Source organism: Homalodisca vitripennis, chromosome 2 (assembly GCF_021130785.1).
Source record: "Homalodisca vitripennis isolate AUS2020 chromosome 2, UT_GWSS_2.1, whole genome shotgun sequence".
NCBI lineage: Eukaryota > Metazoa > Arthropoda > Insecta > Hemiptera > Cicadellidae > Homalodisca > Homalodisca vitripennis.
The window spans coordinates 68,548,350-68,572,362 of NC_060208.1; the positions used below are offsets into that span (position 1 = coordinate 68,548,350).

Consider the following 24,013-nt stretch of genomic DNA (forward strand, 5'->3'; position numbering starts at 1 on the left):
TTCTCTTCCAAAAGGGACTGATAATGATGAGAATTCTTTATTCTACCAGAAAATGATGATGGTTTGTATATGAGCTTTTTAACCCTGAAACAGTCCTGGAAGTAATATAAGAAATATATATTTTAACTTTCAACCTGTTCTTGATCCTAAACATTTGGTTTATATTGAATTTGGAATAAATTTTGTATATTTATAACATTTATCTGAGAGGAATAGTGTGAAATACAATTTCAGTACTGCTGTAGTAGTATAGAACACTAGCAATAGTTTTTCTCTTCTTTTAATGCAACATGTTATTTATTGTCCACTAGACATAGACTAATGAATAAATATCAGTAAATTTCAGAAGTTTCTCTTTCAAAAAGGACTGATATGATGAGAATGATTTATTCTACCAGAAAATGATGATGGTTCTAATACGAGCTTTTTAACCCTGAACAGTCCTGTGAGTGGTATTTAAATTTTCAATAATATGGTGGTATGTACAAAACTCTAAAGCCTATAAAGGTAAACTAAATCTAAATGAATTCTCACTTATACAACAAATGTTTGTTTGTTTTGTTGTATTAAAATAAGATTACTTGTCTTGTAGAATGCAATGTAAAAACTATATAACAATATGTCTGTAAAACAGCACAGGAAGGTGCATATAGGTCTAATAAAACTTATAGATTGCTACACTAGGTCTAGAAACATTCAATGAACGAGGACAACAGAATAGTCAATAGATATTTCCATTAGCTATTCCAAAAGTCAGCTACTAAGCAGAGAGCAATGATAAAGTAGTTGGTGACAATCGGAAGCAGTTGGACTTCAGTGCCAGACTCCTAGTTTAGGAAATTGGAGGGGAATGCCTTCTTCTCGTACTTAATTCTAGTGATCAACCAATCTGAACAAAATGTGATGTTGATTCCTTTATTATTGGTTATTTAGAAATATTCCTATTATAAAATAATGGTATGACAATTTTTATTAGGGATGGGCTGAAACAATAAAAGAAGTGATTCAAATCCCACTTGTTCTGATATCAATACAAAAATTTGGTCTTAATTAATTAATAGTTATGCCAAAAAGTAGGTACTTTCATATTTGTCTAATTCAAAATTCAAACACTAATCCAATTAAGCCTGTATCAGTTCACACGGTATAATTATGTAATACAACTAAATAACTGAAAAACAATGTCATGAGGTCGGAATTAAATTCCTGTGGATTAGATAAAACAAGCTGCTTTACTCATTTGTATTTTATTAAATAGATAATTTGAGACCAGTTACGTTCTTTACCAACTTAAAATATGCAGAAATAAAACCTATTTTCAAGAAAGGAAGTAAGCAAAATTCAGAAAACTACAGGCCAGTATCAATCTTGCCTTTTACAAAGTGTTTGAAAAAACTAGTGACGGATCAAATAATTTATAATTTTGAACACAATATTATGTTTGCAAATGAGCAATATGGTTTTAGAGCTGGATGAAACACAGTTCAGACCATTGAATATTTTGTGTATAGAGTGACAGACGGCTTGGACAGGCTGCTGGGCACAGCTGCTATGTTCTGCGATTTGTCCTGTGAGACTTTCGACTGTGAGGTGTATGAATTTCTCTTGAATAAAATTCTCTATTACAACGTTCATTTCTCTAGTTGTGCTGGATCAACTGTTATCTTTCATTTTGATTCAGGTACACAGTTGTTTTTAAAATATTTTGTTGTCAGAATGGAAATAATTTAATTGTGGGGTCCCACAAGGATCAATTCTGGATCCTCTACTATTTTTAATATATATATATATATATATATATATATATATATATACGAGGGCTGTTCAGAAAGTAACCTCCGGTTGGTCACAGTGCGGGTAGTGGAGGGGAGTAGCGCGCCATCTGTGCATTCACGCACTAAGCAGGTCAGTCGGCATCAAGCTGTAGTCGAGTGAACATCGTACCTGCACTAGTTTAGTTTTTGTGGCAGTTTGAAATGTGTGCTGCAATAGAAAATACCGCCAAATGTGAAGTGCGTGCTGTTATACGGTTTTTTTACAGCCAAAGGATACTCTGCAGCAGCTATTCATCGTGAGCTTTGTGCCGTGTACGGACCACAAGTTATGAGTGAAGGAGTTGTCCGTGAATGGGTACGTTTATTTAAAAGTGGACGAGAAAACGTTCATGATGAAGAGAGGAGTGGTAGACCATCCTTGGTGACTGACGAACTCGTTCAGACAGTTGATGCAAAAGTTCGTGAAAATCGACGTTTCACAATGGCGGAGTTGTCTACTGATTTTCCACAGATTTCTAAGACTCTTTTGTACGAGATAGTGACAGCAAGATTGGGTTACCGTAAGTTATGTGCACGATGGGTGCCCAAAATTCTTACCGACCACCACAAAACTCAAAGAATGGCCTCTGCATTAGACTTTCTGTCACGTTATGCGGACGAAGGAGAACCATTGTTAAACAGAATCGTGACCGGTGACGAAACCTGGATTAAGTACGTAAACCCTGAGACAAAAGAACAATCAAAGATGTGGGCACATTCAGATTCGCCTACCAAACCAAAAAAAGCCCGGCAAGATTTTTCTGCCAGAAAACTGATGGCAACGGTGTTTTGGGATGCCAAAGGGGTGTTGTTGGTTGAATTCATGGAACGTGGGACGACCATTAATCAAGACGTGTACTGTGAAACACTAAAAACATTACGACGGGCTATACAGAACAAACGCCGTGGTATGCTGACTTCCGGTATCGTTTTTTTGCACGATAACGCCCGTCCTCACTCTGCTTGCAGAACAACAGCCCTTCTTAAGTCCTTCAAGTGGGACGTTTTCAACCATCCACCTTACAGCCCAGATCTGGCGCCAAGCGACTATCACCTCTTCATGCATATGAAGAAATGGCTCGGGTCCCAGCGGTTTGATGACGACGAAGAGCTCAAAGATGCGGTCACAGGCTGGCTCAAGGCACAGGCGGGTGATTTTTATGCAGAAGGAATTTCAAAGCTTGTGAAGAGATACGATAAGTGCCTCAATCGTGATGGAGACTATGTCGAAAAATAGTGCAAAGATGTAGTTGTAAGATGTATATATTAAAATATTTTTACTTAACTTGGTGTATTTTTTTCAATCGACCGGAGGTTACTTTCTGAACAGCCCTCGTATGTTATCTTTTAATGCAGAAAATGACAGAGCAATAAATAGCCATGGCGTTTATATTTTTATCGTTTGCGGACAAGTATATCATAAAATGAATCTCAAAACATGATTTACCAGAAAAAATAAAACTGAGCATAGCTCGGTTTCTTGATATTACAAATAATGTACACTGTACCACTGCTCCATGGCTGCAATAATGGCATAAAGTAGGCTATATACAATAACATATACAATACTCCATTAACTCCCTTTATCCTACTGTACAGGGACGAAAATTATTGCCGCTCCCTGTATTAGGGTAAACCCAAACTACATTTTTACCAAATTGAATTGCTCCTACCAGGCTTGAAGAAGTTTAAACAACTATTACCTCAAGGAGTTAATGTGAGTGGTGATTGTTGTAGCTAATGAGGACACACCGCAGCTGTACATGGCGTGTGGCCGGGGACCCCGCTCCTCTATACGTGTTCTGCGCCATGGTCTGGAGGTTTCAGAGATGGCTGTCTCCGAGTTACCTGGCAACCCCAACGCTGTGTGGACCGTCAAGAAACGAGTCGATGGTCAGTTAGTTGAGATTTACAATATTTCATCTTCTCTTGACCTGTGCTATATTTTCAAACTGCATTTTATGCAAGTTGTTATTTGTTGGAATTGTCTTTAATTAACTTTTTACAAATTTGGTTAATTTTGTCAATATGTATTTGTCATTGTTTTGTATAAGTCTTGTATGGTTACAATTTGTTTTCATTTTTATTATTTTCAATGCAAATATAATTGCTGCCACAAAAGTTTGGTTCTCTGCCTTAGTGCCACTCTCAATAAATTTTTAATTTAGCCAATCATGTAGAATTTTATCCTTTCGAGGGAGCATTTATTTGATACTAAATAATTTTAGAAGGACATAAGATTAATTTTTCCATTATCAAGATTTAAAAGATTTCTATTATAGGTTCGATTAAATACATAAGTTGTATAAGGATGTTAATACCAAACTGCATAGTTGTGTTTTGCATTTAGTAAATTAGGAGAGAAAAAACAGGAGTTTGAAATGTGGGGATTGTTTCTAGCTTTAACCCTAGAACTGTTAATCGACATAATTATGTCGGTTAATGCCGCTTTTGTGGTGTTAACCGTCAAAATTTTGTCGATCAAACATTCCCTCGTATAATTACTTTTTATAATATACTCCGGTAACGTATCGATATAATTCATGCACCATTGGATTCGGGAAGAAAAATGCTAAGAAACAGATGAGTTTTATTCCTCTTTGTATTATGGTTATGACGTAGCAAGCTTGTTATTTTGAACGTAAAAGAAAACGCGACGCCGTTTTTAGTGACCGCCATATTGCCGCTGCCGTTCTGTATCACTTTCGTGCCGAGCTGTGGATATTTGTAAGTTTTAATAGTTTTACGCGTGTTTTAGTGTCGTATTTAATGTGTAGTGTGTTGTTTGATGTCGTAGTAGTGTAAACATATATATTTTAGAATAAATCAATTTCTATTTACTGAAATATGTTTGAGAAATTACCGGCTTTGTGTAGGTTATGGCAAAATGACTTGGCTAAAATTCATTTCACATAGTTTGTTATTCTTTTCACTTACTAAACGTTATTTATAGCACTCTTTTAGCTCTGAAGTAACTATTTATTTTTGGTAAATAGATAGTTTTCACAATAAAATATATATTTCCTGTAATTTCTTTGGTTATATATAATAACTTTTTTGGGTTATTCTATATTTTTTCAATATCTTTAGTTATATTTATAGTTTTCTAACTACATAATATTTCCTATTACTTATAAACCATAAATTTATAAATTTTGATATAGTACAAGTTTTAGAAACTATTTTATATTTTGCTGAATGAAAATTTTTCGCAAAATTTTTGAATAATGGCAAAATTTAACTTTTTTTACTTTTCAAAAAATAATTTATGGTAATTATTTCATTACTACTGTATATTATATTTTATTCTAAGTAATAAAATATGCAAAATAACATGTATTCATAGATAAATGTATTAGCAAAACTTGTTTTACCAAAGTCTTACGTGTACACCCGATTTTCAGAATTTATACGCATCGCTGCTTTTTGTTCTATAGCTTTATGATGCTTTCATAAATGTGTATAATGTTTATGTTTTTCTGAAACTAGATAAAATTTGACACAGAATGGCTATCTCACTTATAAATATTTCTCACTATAACTTCATTTGCTAGGTATGGTCCCCCCCAAATTTAAGAAATATTTTTCGTAAATTGTATATTTGATTAAAAAAAGTGTTTATTAGAAAATTTTTGATGGTTAATTTTACAATATAGTGCAATTCTACGTTTAATTCTGAACACAAAAATATATACTCTTATTTATATTGCTTTTATTTTATATTTTTTATATTTTTTTTAAAAAAACCTTGCGCGAAGCTCCAAAACAGCCCGACACTACAGGATGAAATGACCGCCAGTTCTAGGGTTAAACACATTAGTAATTAATTGATAGCCGAACTGTTCCTGACTTGGACGATGATGCATAGTTTCCTGTGCAGGAAACTGTGCTGATTACTAACCTCTTAGACCAAATAGCCTCTATTCTGTGTAAACTCTTTAATTTTTAACTGATGAGAAGTGCTCTCTTTTTAACTGATAAGAAGTGCTCTCTGTTTTTTTTGCAGCCAATCAAAGTAGCATTTATTTACTTTGCTGCAAGCAGTTACTGTTTAGGGCTTCTATGTCAAAATTAATACATGACTTTCATGTAAAGGTAAATCAATTTTTGTTTCTATTTTGGGTATTTTTGGTTCCATCAAATAATAATGTTAAAAAATGTCATTATCTCCCAAAACTAATTTTTTTTATTTAGCCTTCGGACCATAAAATTCGAGTAGTTATCTCTGAAAATGTAACCATAAATTTCAATAAAATAAAGAATGTAATTATTGTTTGTGGCAATTAAAGTATAAATTAAAATAAAATTATAGTAAATAAAAAATCAACAAGTTTTGGAATTAACATGAAATCAGTTGAATGATTGGGAAGTGATGAATACTTGTTGTTTTACCTAGAAAATGATGATGGCAAAAATCGAGCTTTTTAATTCTGATTCCAATTGTTCATATGTTATTAATTCATTAATATTTAAGACTGATTTTAGACCTTTTAGCTATAAATGTTCAAATTACATTGACTAATACAAAGTTTTATCTCGAAATTTATTGTAAAGGTAGATATTTTATACATAGCTTGTCATGGTTTAAAGATTTAATTAAATGGGAAATACCTATTGTGTATGTAAACCTGATGAAAAAATCAAAATAGCACAGTCTGTCCCTTTGATAACAAATGTTATCGAAGGTCCAGTTGGTGCGAACAGTAATATCAACTTGTCGCCTCTTTCAGGAACATTTCTGTCAGAGTGAATCAAGCTTGGAACACAATCTTGCTGTAGATGTTATAGTATTACAGTGTCAACAAAAATGCTAGATATATTTAAGATAAAACCCTAACAGTGATAAAGAAAATATAACAAGGGCAAGTGTTTTATTAACACTTTTGTAAAATGTAACCTTTGTCTTGACCTTCAGTTTGCTTGTAATACACAGCGGCTACTGCTCAGTGCTTAATTGCTATATCTTTAGAGTCTATGTGCTAAGATACTAGAGCACAAATCCATCACCAATGTGTTAATCACATGACATGACTTCTGGTTTTCCGAACAGTTTAATGAATATAGTATTGAGAATGCAAAATCACATGGTCAGCTAAAAAGTGGTGAAAATGTTGAAAACTTACACGATTAAGTTGTCTGCATAGTTTAAAACTTTTATAGTGAAAATTTAGTTTATAGGTAGGAATTAAAAACACAGTAACAAATGTTTTATGCAAATCTTCATGTTTGTTTTTGTTTACAATGCAGATGTAACATGAAATTATGTTGATCCTTAATAAGTAGATTTACTTGTGTTTACATTGCAGATGTAATATGGAATTATGATATCCCTAACATTTAGGTTCGCTAGATGTAACATGAAATTAGATATCCTTAACATGTTGATTTGCTTGTGTTTACAATGCAGATGTAACATGAAATTAGATATCCTTAACATGTTGATTTGCTTGTGTTTACAATGCAGATGTAATATGGAATTATGATATCCTTAACAAGTAGATTTGCTGTTAAAATCTTCAAATAATTGTATGAAAAATCAATAACATTGATGTTTCTGACAACTATTTAAATACTGCAGCTGGTATATGTCTGATATTGGGACGTGCTATTTGTAGTTAGAATGGCAGTGCAGAATATTTAATTTTCATTCCTCTTATTGGGATAGCATCTCATTTTGATTTTTTTAGGTTCACTATAATGGCCAGTAACTTATTTTGAGTCGTCTTATCTTCACTTTTATGACATAATTAACCATCAAGCGGGGCTTTAGTCTTGACAAATACAATATTTATGTGTTCTCAATGAGCCAAACTCCAAAATAGGTTTTAAACAAACATTACATTTTCAACAAACTTTACTACTTGACTTGTAAAGCAACTTGTAAAGTAGTTTCATAGTTAGTGCTAACCGCAATGTTGTGAGAAGGGTATAAAACAACCTGTATTTCCAAATTTAAGAAATACTGAAGAAAAATTTTCATTTGTTACTACTACTAGTATGTACTAGGTGTCCCATGAAGTTTAAACGTTTGATTTTATATTACTTGCCAATTTATTACTTGCTCATTTATGCACTGAACATTTTTAAACTCTACACAATTAATAAGTAGGTTTTAAAAGTATTAGTGAAATTTAAAGCCCCTAACAATTGTAGAAACAAAATGGTAGCATATTTTGTTACCCTCTGACTCTCCTTGAGGAGGGAACATGACCTCCCATTAATAGTTTTTTTTTTCTAAAACACGTTTCAATGCCTATTTTCTGGAAAACTAAACCTAAGATTTTTTACTCTCACCAACTTATTTTGGTGGAGGTGGGGACAAAAGTTCCAGCTAAATATCATGAAAAACCTCCAAATAACATAAAAAGTATCTGGGGTATCAATAATTTTGTACTAGTTCTAGTAATACATAAAAATACAAAGATTTAAGCACAGAAGAGGACAGTAAAATTCCTTGTTGACTGTCGAAATTACCCCCTTAGGGAGAAGTACCATGACTCCCCTATTTTTAAAAGTTGTCAGATTTTGATAAAAATGTGTATGTGGGGTAAAATTTAGACTACTAACATACTCCAATAATAATCTGTTTTAATTTCCTGCTTGAGAAAGATAACGTACTTCTCTTTTCTATTACATACTTTGTTATCGAAACTGGCCATGTATGTCAAGTAAAGTTATACAAATTCAATATTAATTTTTAGACTGATATGTAACATTTAAAAATGATTGGGTAAACAACCAGACACCTTGTTATATTTATTACCTTTATTATTAACATAGTTTTAGTTTAATCATATTGTTTGGGCATTTTGTACTTGTACCCCATACCCTCCCAAAGGGGGGTTATTTGGATGTAATCAATACATACTTTTAATGACTTCTTCCGTGCTTATATATTTGTATGTTTTTGTTTTAGTAGAACTAGTACAAATACTTATACCTCCACATCCCCTATCATATTATTTGACAAGGTTACCTCCTCCCCCCACAAAGTAAATTGGGGGATGAAATATGTTTGTTATCTAGGAAGTAGACATCAAAACACATGTTTTAGAAATAGAATCTAAAGGGGGGGGGTAGAAGATACTATTAGCTATACTAACATACCTGCAAAATTTCCAAAAAAGAGGATCTTGGGAAATGGAGTTGCTCTCGGAGCTTGTGGTAAAAGACTCTTTTTCATTTTTATGCCTTTGAAAAATGTTCAGAAATTATCTAACAATGAGGAATGTTCAATATATCATTGTTGTGTTCTTTTAAATATCTATATTTTTGGTAACTATTACAATATTATTTACATCATAATAGTTATATCTATTATGCATGCAATGTAGCACAGCTGTTGTTATTCTAACAATGAGATGTTATTTCTTATACTATAATACAAGACATATCATTGCAAGTCATTGATAATTAATTTTAAATTCTAGTTTTATCACATGGAACTAATCTTCTATAGTCATGCAAGGTTTAAACAAATTTCCAGACCTGTCATTAATCAACAGTGTATTTGCCATGACCCAGGCTTGCAATAATATGTCTCGTAGTATAGTAAGTAGTATTTGTTTGTTTCAGATTGTGTGAGAGTATGTTCTAGCAAACTATTAATTACCATTACGGATCTCAATTTTCAAAATATCTCTAGTGATCAGAAAACGTTTTTAAATAGAATTTTTGCTTTAGTATCACGTATTTAAAGTTATAAGTTGAAAGTTAGTTAAAAAATAATTAACTACAAGACTGAACCATAAAAAGTGAATTTTAAATTTGTACTTTTATATTACCATATATTTTTTTAAGTGGCTATATTGATTATGTATTTGTGTTTTTTTACCATTCGTAAACATTTTTTTAAACCTTCTTAAAGCCAAAAGGAGTGGTTTTAATGAAAATTAAATGTTTTACCTTTTGTTTGTTTTCTATATCACCAATCATAGAGTTTGGACAGGTAAAAAAATTAAATTCTTTCCATATAACTTTTTGTTGGCATTCCTTTAGCGCTTTACTACTTTGAGTGAAGTTGTACAGAATTCCAGACTAAAAATATTAAAAGTTAGATACAATCCTTTAAGCATTTTGGATTGTACTTGGGCTTATGAGGGCTACAAGAATGCAGTTAACCAATGGCCACCTGCTGCAGTTCAGTGGAACAGAAGAGGACTTAACTAAACTCATTATTGTTTTTTCAGATCCATAAAAAGTTACCAGCACTGCCCAAAACAGTAGGTTCTGATAAAGCCTTACTAACAAACTGGTGAAGATCACTTGAAAAACTGATCAAACACCAGTTGTTTTATTTTCCAGATGTTGCTGGGTTGAGATGAAGTAAACCTTTCTCAGAGGTAAGTTGGAAGATGGAAATGAAGACTGTGTGAAGATATTGTATCCTACTGCTTAACTTTAACTTTCTTTCTGAGTCATGCATATATTATGACTTATGTGGATTTCATCTAAATATTTCATGTTGCTATAAAGTTAAAATCGACAAAATGTCTAAACTAAGATGTGAGAATGTTAAATAATGTTGACAGAATAGGCAGTAGTAATAATTTATTTAGTTGGTTATATTAAATAAGTATAGTCAAATTAGGACATTTTTCACGTAATGTAACATTTCTTTTTGTCTATATGCAAATAAACCGATACACTAGGGAATTAGGACGTGATGAAACATAATAAAAGTTTTACCAAACTTATTGAAGAAAATGACCTAATGAGATGTGTTGCTATGTGTCACACATTGAAATGTCAAATGTCTGTACTTATTTTATTTGTAATAATTATAACATTCAGCCTAATCTTATGGAATGGTTTGCACCATCATCGAACCAAAGCTTCATGCAATAAAGGCAGAAAGAAATTAAAGAAAATTTTTTAAACTCGTTGAGTGAGTCTTCTAGCCAATTATAAAATTTAAAAAAGCGTTGTTAATGTTTTAAACATTATTTTATTGTTAATGGTTATTATATTTTAATGGTGTTATTAAGTAAAAATAATGTTGTAATTGTTTGGTCAATAAACAACAATATCCCACAATATAGTAACATAGTCCCAAATGTGCTTTTTTTATTAATTATGATTCTCCATTAGTTACCTATTTCCACAATATAAAAACAAAACTGACTATTGCAGTACCAAGGGAGTTACAGCAGCTGACATGTGGTAATATGGCTACCATTGCTGTGATGTAACTGGTAATGATAACAATATTGTGAAGGAAACAGGACATTTGACATTGTGCAGTGATACCAAAAAAATCAGTAACACTTTTTAATGTCACTGAACAATGGCAAATGTCTGTAAATAAATCCTTTCACAACCTTTCTAAAACAAACTAAACAAAGAACAATATTGTCTTTATATGTAAGTTATGATTTTCTGTGTAATGGATAATTGTGAAAGAAAATCATCAATGAACTAAATGTATAATAATTACTAATAACTGTTTAATTATCTAACAAACTTATAAATGCCATGAGATTTTAATCGAAATCCTCCAGTTGGTCTATTCCGTCTATCCAAAAATTGCAGGGCTTGTACCTAATTTCATAAGTAATGCAATGATTTTTAAATCAATAATTTAGTATGGGTTGTTCATTTGTCCTAACCTAGACATTGTTTTTATTTTATTATCTTAACCCAGCTATGTAAACTTAAACTTTATAAGAATAGTTTTGAAACTTCATAAAGTAGGTAGTTTTTTTACCTAATAATAATTCCTGCTATTGACATACAATGCTAAGTTATTTGTTTCAAATGGCTTGATATTCTTTATGTCCTATATTGGATTTACGTGACATTCAGTATTTCTCAGTGTTAAATATGCATATCACATATATCAGAGTAATTTCTTATTAGTATTTTTTTGAGAATACAATTCTTCAGATACTATTCTACACATATTGTGAATGATGTAATAAAAGTCACAAAATCACCACATCAGCTTCAGAGACTGTGAAGTCAGACTGTCTGTTACAGATGAGTATGATGCATACATCATTGTATCTTTCGTCAATGCCACCCTGGTGTTGTCTATTGGTGAGACTGTGGAAGAAGTGGCGGATTCTGGATTCCTCGGGATCACCCCCACACTGTCCTGCTCTGCGCTTGGCGACGATGCTGCGGTCCAGGTGAGTTTGGATGGCACACTTTGTTTTGCAATTAATGAATTGTCAACTGCCCCACATAATGATGTGATTATCTGTCCGTGTTTCACCTGAAACATTATGATTATAACAACAGTTCTGAATGTGGGTCAACTACCAACAACAGCTGTGGTGAAAATGTAAGAGTTTGGTATATACCATTATGGGTGAAGTGAATAGTCTCAACGATTTCTATGAACTAATAGCAATTTATTAAAATTAAGTGAATAACCAATATCTTTCAATAAACAGTAACTCTAGGCTGTCTGGAACTGTAGGTTGGTAGTTGTTGCTTTGTGGTTTACAGTCTCCCCCTGGGCCACACAATAAGATGCAATGCTCAAATCATCCAGAAGTAAAACTGTCAGTTCTGGTGGTACTCTGGGAAAGAGCTCTGTGATCAAAAGGCATTGAAGACACTTTTGTTGTAATTAACAAGTCAATAATTCCATGTATTCCATACATTCCCAAAATATAATGGCTTTTACATCTTCAACCACTTTTGTTTAAAATTTTAGATTAGCTATACACTTGGTAATAAATTTCCATTTTGTGTGTCAAAACTTCTCTTTTGTAATTTTTCTTCATGGAAACGAAGTATTTGCTTACAAACTACTGTCTTTAGTCACTTCACCCACTAAAATTTTGTAGTAGAGCATTGAAATTTGAAACACTTTCAAATAAATGTTCATTAACAACATTTTATGTATATAAAGATTTTTTAAAAGTGAACTGTCTTTTTACACAAGAGTTATTTGCAGACGATATCTGATTGGCTTTATGCAAATTAGAGATCGCAAAAATGTAATACTGGTAATTTGTGTATGAAAACCTGTAGTTAGGTAACCTATTAACAAATTATCATTTTATAAATAATATCTTGTTTGCAGTTTGCATAAATATTTTCTATATTTATTTTTGTTCATTTCCATGAGTCTAATGCGTCTATTTGCGGATGACCGCTGATCGGAAGTAACGCTAATTACCAATTGCTATTACGTGTGTGTTGCATAGGATTTGACTTGGTTCTTAAAATATAGCTATTTCTCTGCAAATCCCTTAACAATAGAGTGTTATTCTTGGATTACTTTTTTATTTTGGACAAAAGATTTAAGAATGGAAAAAATTGGATTGGCGGTGATAAAAAAAAATCATTAGGTTAAAATTAGGTTAAATCACTTAGGTTAAAAAAGTTAATAGGATTCGAAACTCGTGAATTGACTTTTTAAGATTCAAAATCTGATTCGAGATTCAAAAATTTTGGATTTACCCATCACAAGTTCATACTTCCATCATTATCGCTTGGATTATATTCACAATCATCGCCAGAACCTTATAAGGTAATTTTACATATAAAATTATTTTTACAAGCAATATCTTATGTTATTGATTTGTAAAGGCTACCATTAATTTTTTTAACTCGTGGTTTTCCTGAATGAATATGGTTGTATAAAATGGCTGAAAAATGCAATTAAAGCAATAATTTATTGGGAAAAATTAGTTTTAATTTAATTTAAATGTTTGAATTATTTTTGTATATGCAAATCGGATTTTAAGATGTTTTAATATTAGAGGTTATGAAATATCAGACAAATTTGTGTAATGTTCGACAATTTATGCTAGTATAACACTTCTGGAAATAAACAATATCTTTCTTATTAAAATTTCTCTCTCTTATTAAAATAAGATAGATGCATACAATCATATGTGTATATAGGTTTATAATTTTATGTGCTTAAACTGTCTTTAATTTTTAATTCTGTGTAGCGTCTTGTAAATCCATAACTTCTTAACCTAATAACCATACTCATTAAAAGTTTAAAGAAAATTTTTGTATTTTTTAACCCTGGAACTGGCAAACTCCCGATATCGGGCGTTTTAGTTGCATCCTAGATGGCAGCGCCCGATATCGGGCGTTTTAATGTCTTTTATTTCTCAATATTGCGTACTTAAAACACGATCAAAGAGTATCGGTATTAATACCAATCGAAAGAGGAAGGTTCAATTTATGTAAATAATATACTAATAAATATTTTTATCGTTTCGTTACAAGTCCATACGTTTTATAATCTCTGAACTGTTTGTTTACATTCTCCCGCATACTGCGCTAGTTGCGCGCGCAGCGATGAGTCAACTGGTTCATTCGGCTATTGTTATTTCGTCAGCTACTTGGTGTTCTGTCTGGTTTATTGTTTTTTGAGTTTGTTGTAATGATGGTTGTGTATATGACACAATATAATAGTATGTTTTTTGTGCGTGTTTACGTAATGGATCGTAATTTCCGTGATTGTTCAAGTAACATTCGAGAACTAGTTGTACATGAAATAAGCAACAATGAGGATTCCGATTTAGACATTCAATTAGAACATAATAAAAAATATATAATAAAAAATAAAAAAATAGAAAATTAATATGAACTAATAGTTACAAGACAGTACAAATCCAAGAGAGCTTTGAAGTTCTTACTTTTGTTGGTAAGTAGCACTTTCGAATGTCAGTGTATGAGTCTTGTATCGTTTGTATCGTTTTGTACCACATGTAAAAATAAATACCTTATAAACTACGTGTTTTATTTTTACTCAGAATTAAATGCTCTTTCTTTTTTATATTTTGGATTTTGCATATAATTAACAACAACAATTTTACAAAATCAAAAACTTAAACTAACTTTTCTTTTTTCTAAAAAACATTTTTTTCATGAAGAAGTAGAGTAAGGATTTTTTTTGTTTTAATTTATATTATGTGAAAAATGTTCCTTGAACAATGCTGAATAAAAAAATATATAATATGACATAGGTACTTTATAGTAAATATGTAATAGTAAAATAAATATAAGGTAATGTATGAAATACTAAAAACACTCCGCCACTGAGAGAAATATAACCACCAGTTCCAGGGTTAATAGTACATTTTTAAAGTATTTTCAAACTTAAGAGTTGTTTGTAACAACATATAACAGAAAACATATGTAACAGTCTCACACATACAGATTCGCATTCTCTTAAGACTAAAATAAAATTGTAAAGTTGAATTGTACCAAAAAAAATACATAAGACCATCTTTATTTTTCTTGAAAAGTACCTTTTTTGTACCTTCAAATAGGGATGTGTGTCTTAAACAGCTGGTTATATTACACATTCATTTTATTATTTACTGTCAATCTAGTATAGAATAACTATATGCCTCTAGACTCAGTATTGATATCATGTGTGACAGGTGTACCCAAACGGTGTAAGACACATCCGGTCTGACAAGCGACTACAGGATTGGAAGGTCACAGGCAAGAAGCAGATAGTCAAGTGTGCGGTAAACCAGCGGCAAGTGGTAATAGCCCTCACTGGTGGCGAGTTGGTTTACTTCGAGATGGATGCTGTGAGTCTAACCATTAGGGCTTAAACATATTAAAAAAAAACCTTTATTGCTAAGAATTTCAAAAATAATTTTAACTGATTAATTTTATGAAAGAAATTAATTAGATTCATTTTTATGTTGTATTGAAGGCTTTTAGTTGGCCACTATAAATCATTTTTACTAGTAATTAGATTTACTATGTTGATTTAACTATAACTTTCCATAATACTATATTTCTTGAAGTTAAACCATATTATTCTATTAGACGTGGTAAATTTAAAACATCTTTTTGATTATGTATTACCTCTATAATTAGTACTGTAAATGCATTCTACCTAATAAATTATCCATTTATTTTAAATGTCACATAATTTGATTAAAAAGTAAATTATAACCAAATTTGTTTCATACTTATTCTGAAATTTTTGAAATCATAGTTTAGGCCATTTTCCTGTAATGCATGTAGAAATCATGGGATGTTTTTTAATTTTGAAAAATCAATGAGCACTACTCATTAAATGTTAAAAGATTTCTGCAAGTTGTGTACAAGTAAGTATAATGTTACAGTGACAGTTTCATTATTCGACCACACTCTTACTTGCTCAAATTATCATGTGTTTCGCGCTTGAAATATTGTCATGCTATTTATCAATTTTGTTACACAGATACCTGAGTGCCGTCTGATTCATAATATTAAATAGTTCTGCTTGTTACCTGTCAATAAATTCCACTGGTAGCTACAACAACGAATGTTACCATTTGCATGCCAGACTTTTCAACAATATAACCCAAAGAATATTTGGTCACTAAGTTGAATGAGCTCTTGTAAATTTGAATAAATATTTTGATAGTTAAATACTGTTATACTAATAAGATAAAATAATCAAGTTTCACTAGTTTTAGGTATAAATTAACAAATTTGTGCTTAAAAACTGTTAATATTGAAGTTTTTAATTTAATAATATTACTGATAACTACAGATACTAATTTAAGAAAGAAAATCTAAAAATACGAATATATAGTATTGTTTAGTCTAGGCCTTTATTTCAATAAATACCAGGTCAGACTCTAGTGTGTTAATAAAAGGTATATTTATTATATCTCAGATTTATTTGTATATATTGTGTCAGTTGATAGTGAATTATTTAAATCTTAGTTCATATTACTATGCATAGGATTTTTAAGTAATGCAATAATTTGACTGGGCATAAACCAGCAATAAATAACTAACTAGATGAGGCACAGTATTTGCTGGAGCTTAATATGATGAGAGTACTGGTCTGAATGCCTGAGAAATGCACTATATCAAATATTAATTTGCTATGTCACAATACACTAACATTTGTTGAAACTAGTAATATATGCTCATATTTTCAGAGAGAGTTATATAGTCCTCACTATCAATTCATCCCAAAAAATTCAAATAAACTCTAGTGTTGGTAAAGTCGTGGTTAAGTGAGACATCACGACTAGCTCATTTCTATATTGAATGTGATGATTTCATTGCAGACGGGAGAGCTTAAGGAGTATGATACACACAAGGAGATGGCTAGTGATGTGGTCTGTATGGCACTGGGGAATGCTCCCTCTGGGGAGCAGATGTCTCGGTTCCTAGCCGTGGGTCTGGCGGACAACACAGTGCGCATCATCTCCCTGGACCCTGATGTAAGTGAACTAGTTTTATATAACACATTAGGTTGTGCTAGTATAAGTCCTCTCAATCCGTCCCATATTAGTAGTGTGGGAGGGTAATGGGGTTCGTTTTTATCATTTGGTTTTACATAATTGTAGCATCAAGTGTTAAGAGGTGTCTACTTTTTCAGAAAAACTACTTTATTTATTGTCAGCCTTTAAAATATGGTTTGACTTTTATTTTTTGATACAATAAGTTTTCTGCAAAATCTTAACGATTGAAGATTTTACAGTATTTTACATGCATAAGTTCATAATCCATGCACCGGCTTAATATTTTCTGAATGATACAGATAAAGCAATAACATGTAGTACATTATTACTACACCTAAAATATATATTTTTTGAAGTAATAGCAGTTTTATATCATATCAGGAGGACGGCCCAAAAGGAGCCAGCAGCAAATCTTCAATGAGAGGATAGGTTGAATCAAATAAAGGGATCTATTAGGAGAACACAAATCTGGTCTCAAAAGGTTCACCCTTTGAAAAGTGGCGTTGGTTTACAGTTTCAATGTAATTCCTGTTTGGTAGAAGCCTTTATATATATTTTTCCTTGACCCTAGTTGGGACAGACATTTTATTAATGCATACTGGACCTAAGAATTAATTTTAGGGTAGAAGTGACTCTTAACATCTAATGGAGGATGGTGACCAAGGAGGTTTGATAACGTAAACATAGGTAAACATAGATCTATATAATTTTAAGGGGTTTATCTATTAGTATGTACATAATGTAGATGTATGATTGTGGCATAGTGTGGGGCATGGCTGGTGTTATGAATACAGTTCATTGGTACCCATTTGGTCATGGTTACCCCCTCCTCACTATGTGTTCTTACCCAACATCCTCTAAGGGTGGCCCATGCCCAGTAGTTGTTAAATTACTGTGAAAAACTATTTTGTCCATGTAATGTTTCACTTAATGTCATCTAGGTGATTGAGTATATAGTCTTAAATTGGAACTGAAATGAAAATGCAGTAAAATCTTATCATCTTCAGTTTTCCAGACATGGTGGAAACTCCATTCTTCTCCTGTCCTACAGAGCGTTAAATTGCAAAATCTTCGATCACAATACAATTATTTTAATTTTTAATAATTGCATAAGGGAAAGGAAACCATGTCTAATTCCATTTGTCCATGTTTACCATAGAGTAGTAGCTTGGATGACTAATTGGAAACAACATGACATGGGTACTGCTGGCCAGGCAGCAGTCGTCACATAATCGTATGATCGCAGCATGCTATGCGTAACACCACCTTAAAATGGTCATTAATCAAACTTGTAAGTTAAAGCATTATAAAAGGGAATTAAGATTTATTAATATTAGATCAAATTAAATGTTTAATAACAGCTAACATATGAATAATTGCTTTTAAATGTTGAATTGGTTATCAGTATTTTTATGTTTAATTTCACCTTAATTTCTTAATATTTCAAAAGTTTGGTTTTTTTAAACTGTTTTTTTTTTTTTTTTTTTTTTTTTACAAGTTGTCGCATACCTTGTTAATGCACATGTGTTGTGTATTGTAGTAAGTATGCGTATATGAATTGGTTTGTCAAAGGTGTCTAGTTCCGTTTTACCTTTGACTTTCAGGGGTGTATAACTGAAGTGGCTTTGATTACCTTACATTTAAATCATATACAAATAAATAGTAAAAACATTGATCTAGACAGGGATTCTTATTTGTGGTTTTAAGTATTTATTCACAGCATTTTGGGTTACATTAAGTATGACATAGTTTGATTTACAAGGAAGTGAAAAATTGCTCGTAGGTTGTATACGTGTGTAGACAAGAGGAGTTAGAAAGTGGCAAATTGCTCATAAAGTAACTGAATATTATTTTGTAAATGTTTATCATTAATCGTAACACTTATTTTAAGAATTATAAATTTCTGATAGTACATAAATATTTTAACATAAAATTTGAACGACTTAAAAAAAATACTTTTTAAAAGCCACGACTTATACATCTTCAAAATAAAAGCATGCTGCTGTTCTCCTGTTTAAGTGTTTATTTACATCTACTGAGCAACAACTGGCAGATTTTTAACCTACTCTAAACTTACTCCTCTCTGATCTGCTCTGCAGTTTTATTTTTTTAATATTAGTTTCTACGTTACGTATACTTAAACTTTATTAATACTAGGTGACACATTACTTTAGGTGAATCTTGCTGTTTTTCTATAAATCATTTAAACATTTTTATTTAGAGCCCATGTTAACTATTAATGTGTATTGTGCAGGATGGATTGTCTCCACTTAGCATGCAAGCACTGCCAGCGGCTGCGGAATCACTATGCATTGTTGAGATGGGAGCCGGTGAGGACGACAGTGCACGCGGTACTCTCTACCTCAACATTGGTCTCACCAATGGTGTGCTGCTGCGTACAGTTCTTGATCCGGTTACTGGAGACCTTAGTGATACCCGGACCCGGTATCTGGGCTCACGGCCTGTTAAACTCTTCCGCATCAAGATGCAAGGCAACCAAGCGGTCAGTACAGTTAGCTAGTGTTTAAAAAAAATAATAAAAATAAGTATAAAAATGATAGCCTTTCAAAGTAAACTATAGTAAAATAAACTAGTATAGATTTTAAAATTCAGTTCTGCCATCTTAAGAAATGTGTCCAATGCTCGTTAGTGCACTGTCTATATAATAGTGTTACTTCCTATACATTGGTACAGCAAATCCACTGATACGCTATGTCAAGTTGTCATCGATTTGTCTTAGTATCAGTTGGCACACAGGTATTAAGTTTTAATTTTAATAAATGTTAAAATGATAATTTAGTCTTATGTTTTTTAAGTATTTTACTAAGAGTATATAGTGAAATTTGTAAGAATGAATTTTGTTTCCGTTGTACTGAATGAAAATAATGAAGAAACATTTTTTCATGATAGTGAAGGGAATGAAGACACAATGAGCCATACAGATGGGATACAATGAGGCAGCATCTCTGTTTAGAAAAAAAGAGATACAAATGCTGTCGACTTAATATTAATTTATTTAACCCATCAACTGATAATAAGAAACTCTCAGAATGATACACTGGTTTTTGTCTTTGTGCAGCTTATTTTTTAGACATTTTTTAAAAATATATGTTAAATGTTAAGTAATAAATGTTTATATATCAATTTTTTTGTTAAAAACCAAAGAAAAATATAAAACAATAAAAATATACACTACAATATTTTTTTTATTTGTACATTAATTGATAAATGTGTATAGTAAATTTTTTGTTTTCTAAGTTTCACTCCATGTAACTCTCACATGATTTTAGATAGTAAGATTCTGTAAATGTACAAAGTACATAGTTCTGTAGTGAACAAAAACATATATACAACACAAAAATTGTTTTGATAAAAATGTAAAGAATGTACTTCTTTTGGCAGTACATGTTTCCATATTGGTGTTTGATGAATTCTTTTGGTAAGAAGAATATCAGAAAATGATGATTGTTTTCACTGTCACTATCAATGTTCACAACCCAACTCACATTCCACCGGTTTATAATCATCCAGACTACCTGACAAATATGATAAAGAAATATCATCATGCACTTCATTACTAAACTAATGCACTTTTTCATCATCAGAACTAATATTTTCATCATCCAATAGTTCACGTATATCATTTAGAACGAAGATTGCCCATTTTACAACATAGCAATCAATTATAAACAACTAGCCTAAACCTACTTTATAACCTAGCATTATAACAGTTGCAACAAAGAACTTCAAGGCGGTGCAGTGCGTCACCAGCTGCATAGTCTGTCAGCTGTATGTCGTACAGCATTTGGATTGATAACAATTGACAAAGAGTAATATTACGAATATAAACTATATAAAATGAATTGGTATTTATGAGTAGAGGATTCGACTGGTCTTTATAACTTAAATGGTTTTCGTGTAATAATACGGAAAGTTTACCGATGGATGTGCCGTCTTTATCAGTTCACAAGCAGTATTGATGAACATCTGTACTGTCAGTCATCAGTTGGAGTGTTAAAGTGGAGTGATTAAAGCGGTTATATCAAAGAAATCAATTGAAGAAAACGGACAAAAGTGAATTACAGACTTATTTGTGTATGTTATTTATGTATGAAAAAGATTTTATATAAAAGTCTTGACAACTATATTTTTTTCTGTTTTGGTTACTGTATATTAAATAAAAAAAGGTGATTGGTTGCAACAGTAATTTAGTTGGTTTTCTTCTAATTAAGTATCATATTACTTAAACTGCTTGTTATCAACGTGCAGCTTGGTGAGTAGAAATAAAACTTATCTTAAATAATTTGCTTACCAATAATATTTTATAATTGTAATTTTAGATTTAACGGACTTTTCTTATCTGACCAAGGTTTGACCCCTAGGGTATTGGATTAAGAGAATACCTTCTGTAATATTCATGAAAGCAGTAAACATAATTAATTAACTCTTCAAACTTAACTGAAAAATCAACCAGAGCCTTCTGTATCAAAAAAGTATTTCATACCAGCATTCATTTTAAGCTTAGCTTTGAAGGTTTTAAATACGGTATAAATGTTAAAACTGGTGGGAAGTAAATTAAAAAGTGTTGGTACAAAATGAAATATTGAATATTTTGAAAGAGAAAGTCTCATTAACCAGACAAGTTGAAAAGAAGACGGATTTGTTAACAAATTTAGTTTGTTTCTAAAGTTGTACTGATGGGGAGGGGGAAATTAGTTTTAAACCTTATGTGTTAAAGATTTTCATTAACAAATCACATCCAAATCATGATACATTTGTTGCAGATCATCTTGTTAAATAATATTTTATTATTAATGTGGCTTTCTCGGAAAAGGTTCTCAGATCTGGCCATCTCAATGGCCTGTTCAGAGAACATTTTTAATGGGAAAACAATATTATTGAATTGGTTATATTGAAATTTTAAGTTTAGTACTTAAACTACCATATAATATAAATTTAGCTTTTGGAATAATTTATGATTGTTTACTACACAGCTAAATAATGTCTTGGTTTTTAACAATCAAATTGAAGGTAGAATGTATCCTTGATATTGTAAATTTGAGATGGTAAATTTCGCTTCAGTTGATGGATTGTTTGTATACAGGTGTTAGCCATGTCCAGCAGATCCTGGCTAAGTTACAGCTATCAGAACCGGTTCCACCTGACACCTCTGTCGTACGAGTCGCTAGAGTTTGCATCAGGTTTCTCCTCAGAGCAATGCCCTGAGGGTATTGTCGCCATCTCTTCAAATACATTGAGAATTCTTGCTTTAGAGAAACTGGGAGCCGTTTTCAACCAGGTAAGTCTCAAGATGAAGACATATTTGAATTCAGTTCATTAAACATTAGCTGGTTCTATTTAAACATGCAAATTTGTATTTGTGCTTTTGTCAAATGTAACCAAGAAATTGTTTTGCAGTGTTCCATAAGAAGACATATGATTACTCTATTAAAAAATATAGCTGAGGGAATCAAGCTGCTAAATAGGAGAACAGTGATTTCGAAATATTTGAAAACTTAGTCTTGTTTGTAACTGAACACATACTGTCCACCTAGGCATGATGTCATCCATCCCCATCAATTACTGTTCCCTTTCTGACCGAGACCCCCATGTTATTTTACAGCTATTTCACATATTGTTTCCCATTATACTGTATTCCTTTTTATCTAAATTTAGTCCTTTACCGAATTTTCAAAATAGAACACAGTTTTGGTAATCATATTATAATATAAGCATTTTTTGCTGAATATTAAATAGATCTTAGCAGGCCCTAGTAGTTTCGGGGTTTACTGATCATCATAAATATTTTTCAAGGAACTATTAGACAAGTACAGTGTTAAGTAGCCAATAAAACAATTACAATAAATTTAAAAGAAATAAAAGATTTAAAATGTAACAATAAGTAATGGTGTATAAATACCATAACAGAGCTGATAGGCTACTAAAGAATTTATTTTACTCAATTAATAAATTCTTAAACTATACGACTTAATTGGTCTTTGAGGTACCAATGTTTACTTTTTCTTTGAGTCATTTCCAGAATGTAACGTTTCAGACGCAATTGCAATTCTGACAATAATTATTGTCTATTGTTTGTTAAGACTTGAAACAATTTTTAACTTTGAAAGGACAATAAAACTAATTAATGCTAAAATTTTTTAGAGAAAATTTTGGTATTTCATTGTTACCAACAGTGTTTTCTTTGTAATTCTCACTTGAAAGACAAATTGATACCATTTTTTATATTGGTATACAAGATGTGTGTTGCAGCTTTTGTAAGAAGAAGTAGAAAAATGTATGATTGTATATAGGCAACATTTTACTAGGTAATTTGCACATGAACCCTACATGGCAGATTTTTCTGGCATGTTTCAAAGTGTGCATACAGCAAATGCTTGTATAAATAAAGTGGCATAATACTAACTGTATATGCAGCATTTATACTTGCTACATTTACCTGCTTAAAAATGTGTTTTCATATACTTATTTATTCTTATGAGTTTGTTGTGATCTATACTATATTAAATAATACAGAATTACATTTGTATTACAGTTGTAAAACGTTTTTAAAGAATTACATGTCTATAACTAATCACCAAACTATATTGAGGATTGAGGTACAAAAATGTCTACTCAAATAATTGTAATTTGTTTTTCTTTCAGTGTAGAAAACATTTACAGTCATACTTATTTAATTGTATTTTTTTAAAACCTTACTGTATAAACGTAAATAACAAGTTTCTAAAGCCTTTTATGGGGTTTTAGAGAAGATGAACAGTAAACTGGCAGTAAAAGATCAGACCTCAATCCCAGTTGACTATAGTTCAAAGTAATTTTTGCTTATGTGGTAAATATAAACAAAAAATAAATAGTGGCATACAAATGTTTTTGTTACATACAAGATGATTTTTTATAATCATTTGTAGCACTGCCCTGTTTAGTTTGAAACAATCTATATAATGTTTGTTGGCCATCATTTGTGTTTGCCACTGTCACTTTATACTGAGCTGAAATTAT

At 31.4% G+C, this 24,013-nt stretch overlaps 1 protein-coding gene and 2 non-coding genes across 4 annotated transcripts in view; all 3 read left to right on the forward strand.

Annotated features, from left to right (window-relative positions):
- The window catches only part of LOC124354104 (splicing factor 3B subunit 3), a 72,386-nt gene that overhangs the window by 34,619 nt on the left and 13,754 nt on the right, over nucleotides 1–24,013 (forward strand). The window contains exons 8-13 of one of the 2 annotated variants that reach the window (XM_046804319.1): nucleotides 3,552–3,707; nucleotides 11,793–11,944; nucleotides 15,176–15,331; nucleotides 16,820–16,975; nucleotides 19,251–19,499; nucleotides 22,101–22,295. In XM_046804319.1, coding sequence (XP_046660275.1) covers nucleotides 3,552–3,707; nucleotides 11,793–11,944; nucleotides 15,176–15,331; nucleotides 16,820–16,975; nucleotides 19,251–19,499; nucleotides 22,101–22,295 — 1,064 coding nt within the window. Of the gene's footprint in view, nucleotides 1–3,551; nucleotides 3,708–10,118; nucleotides 10,157–11,792; nucleotides 11,945–15,175; nucleotides 15,332–16,819; nucleotides 16,976–19,250; nucleotides 19,500–22,100; nucleotides 22,296–24,013 lie in introns of those variants that run through there. The other variant, XM_046804320.1, reaches the window with a different exon arrangement.
- Nucleotides 18–94, forward strand: LOC124356376. The gene has a single exon (XR_006921860.1). It is a non-coding gene; the product is annotated as a small nucleolar RNA SNORD36 (small nucleolar RNA).
- Nucleotides 368–442, forward strand: LOC124356375. Its single transcript, XR_006921859.1, has one exon. It is a non-coding gene; the product is annotated as a small nucleolar RNA SNORD36 (small nucleolar RNA).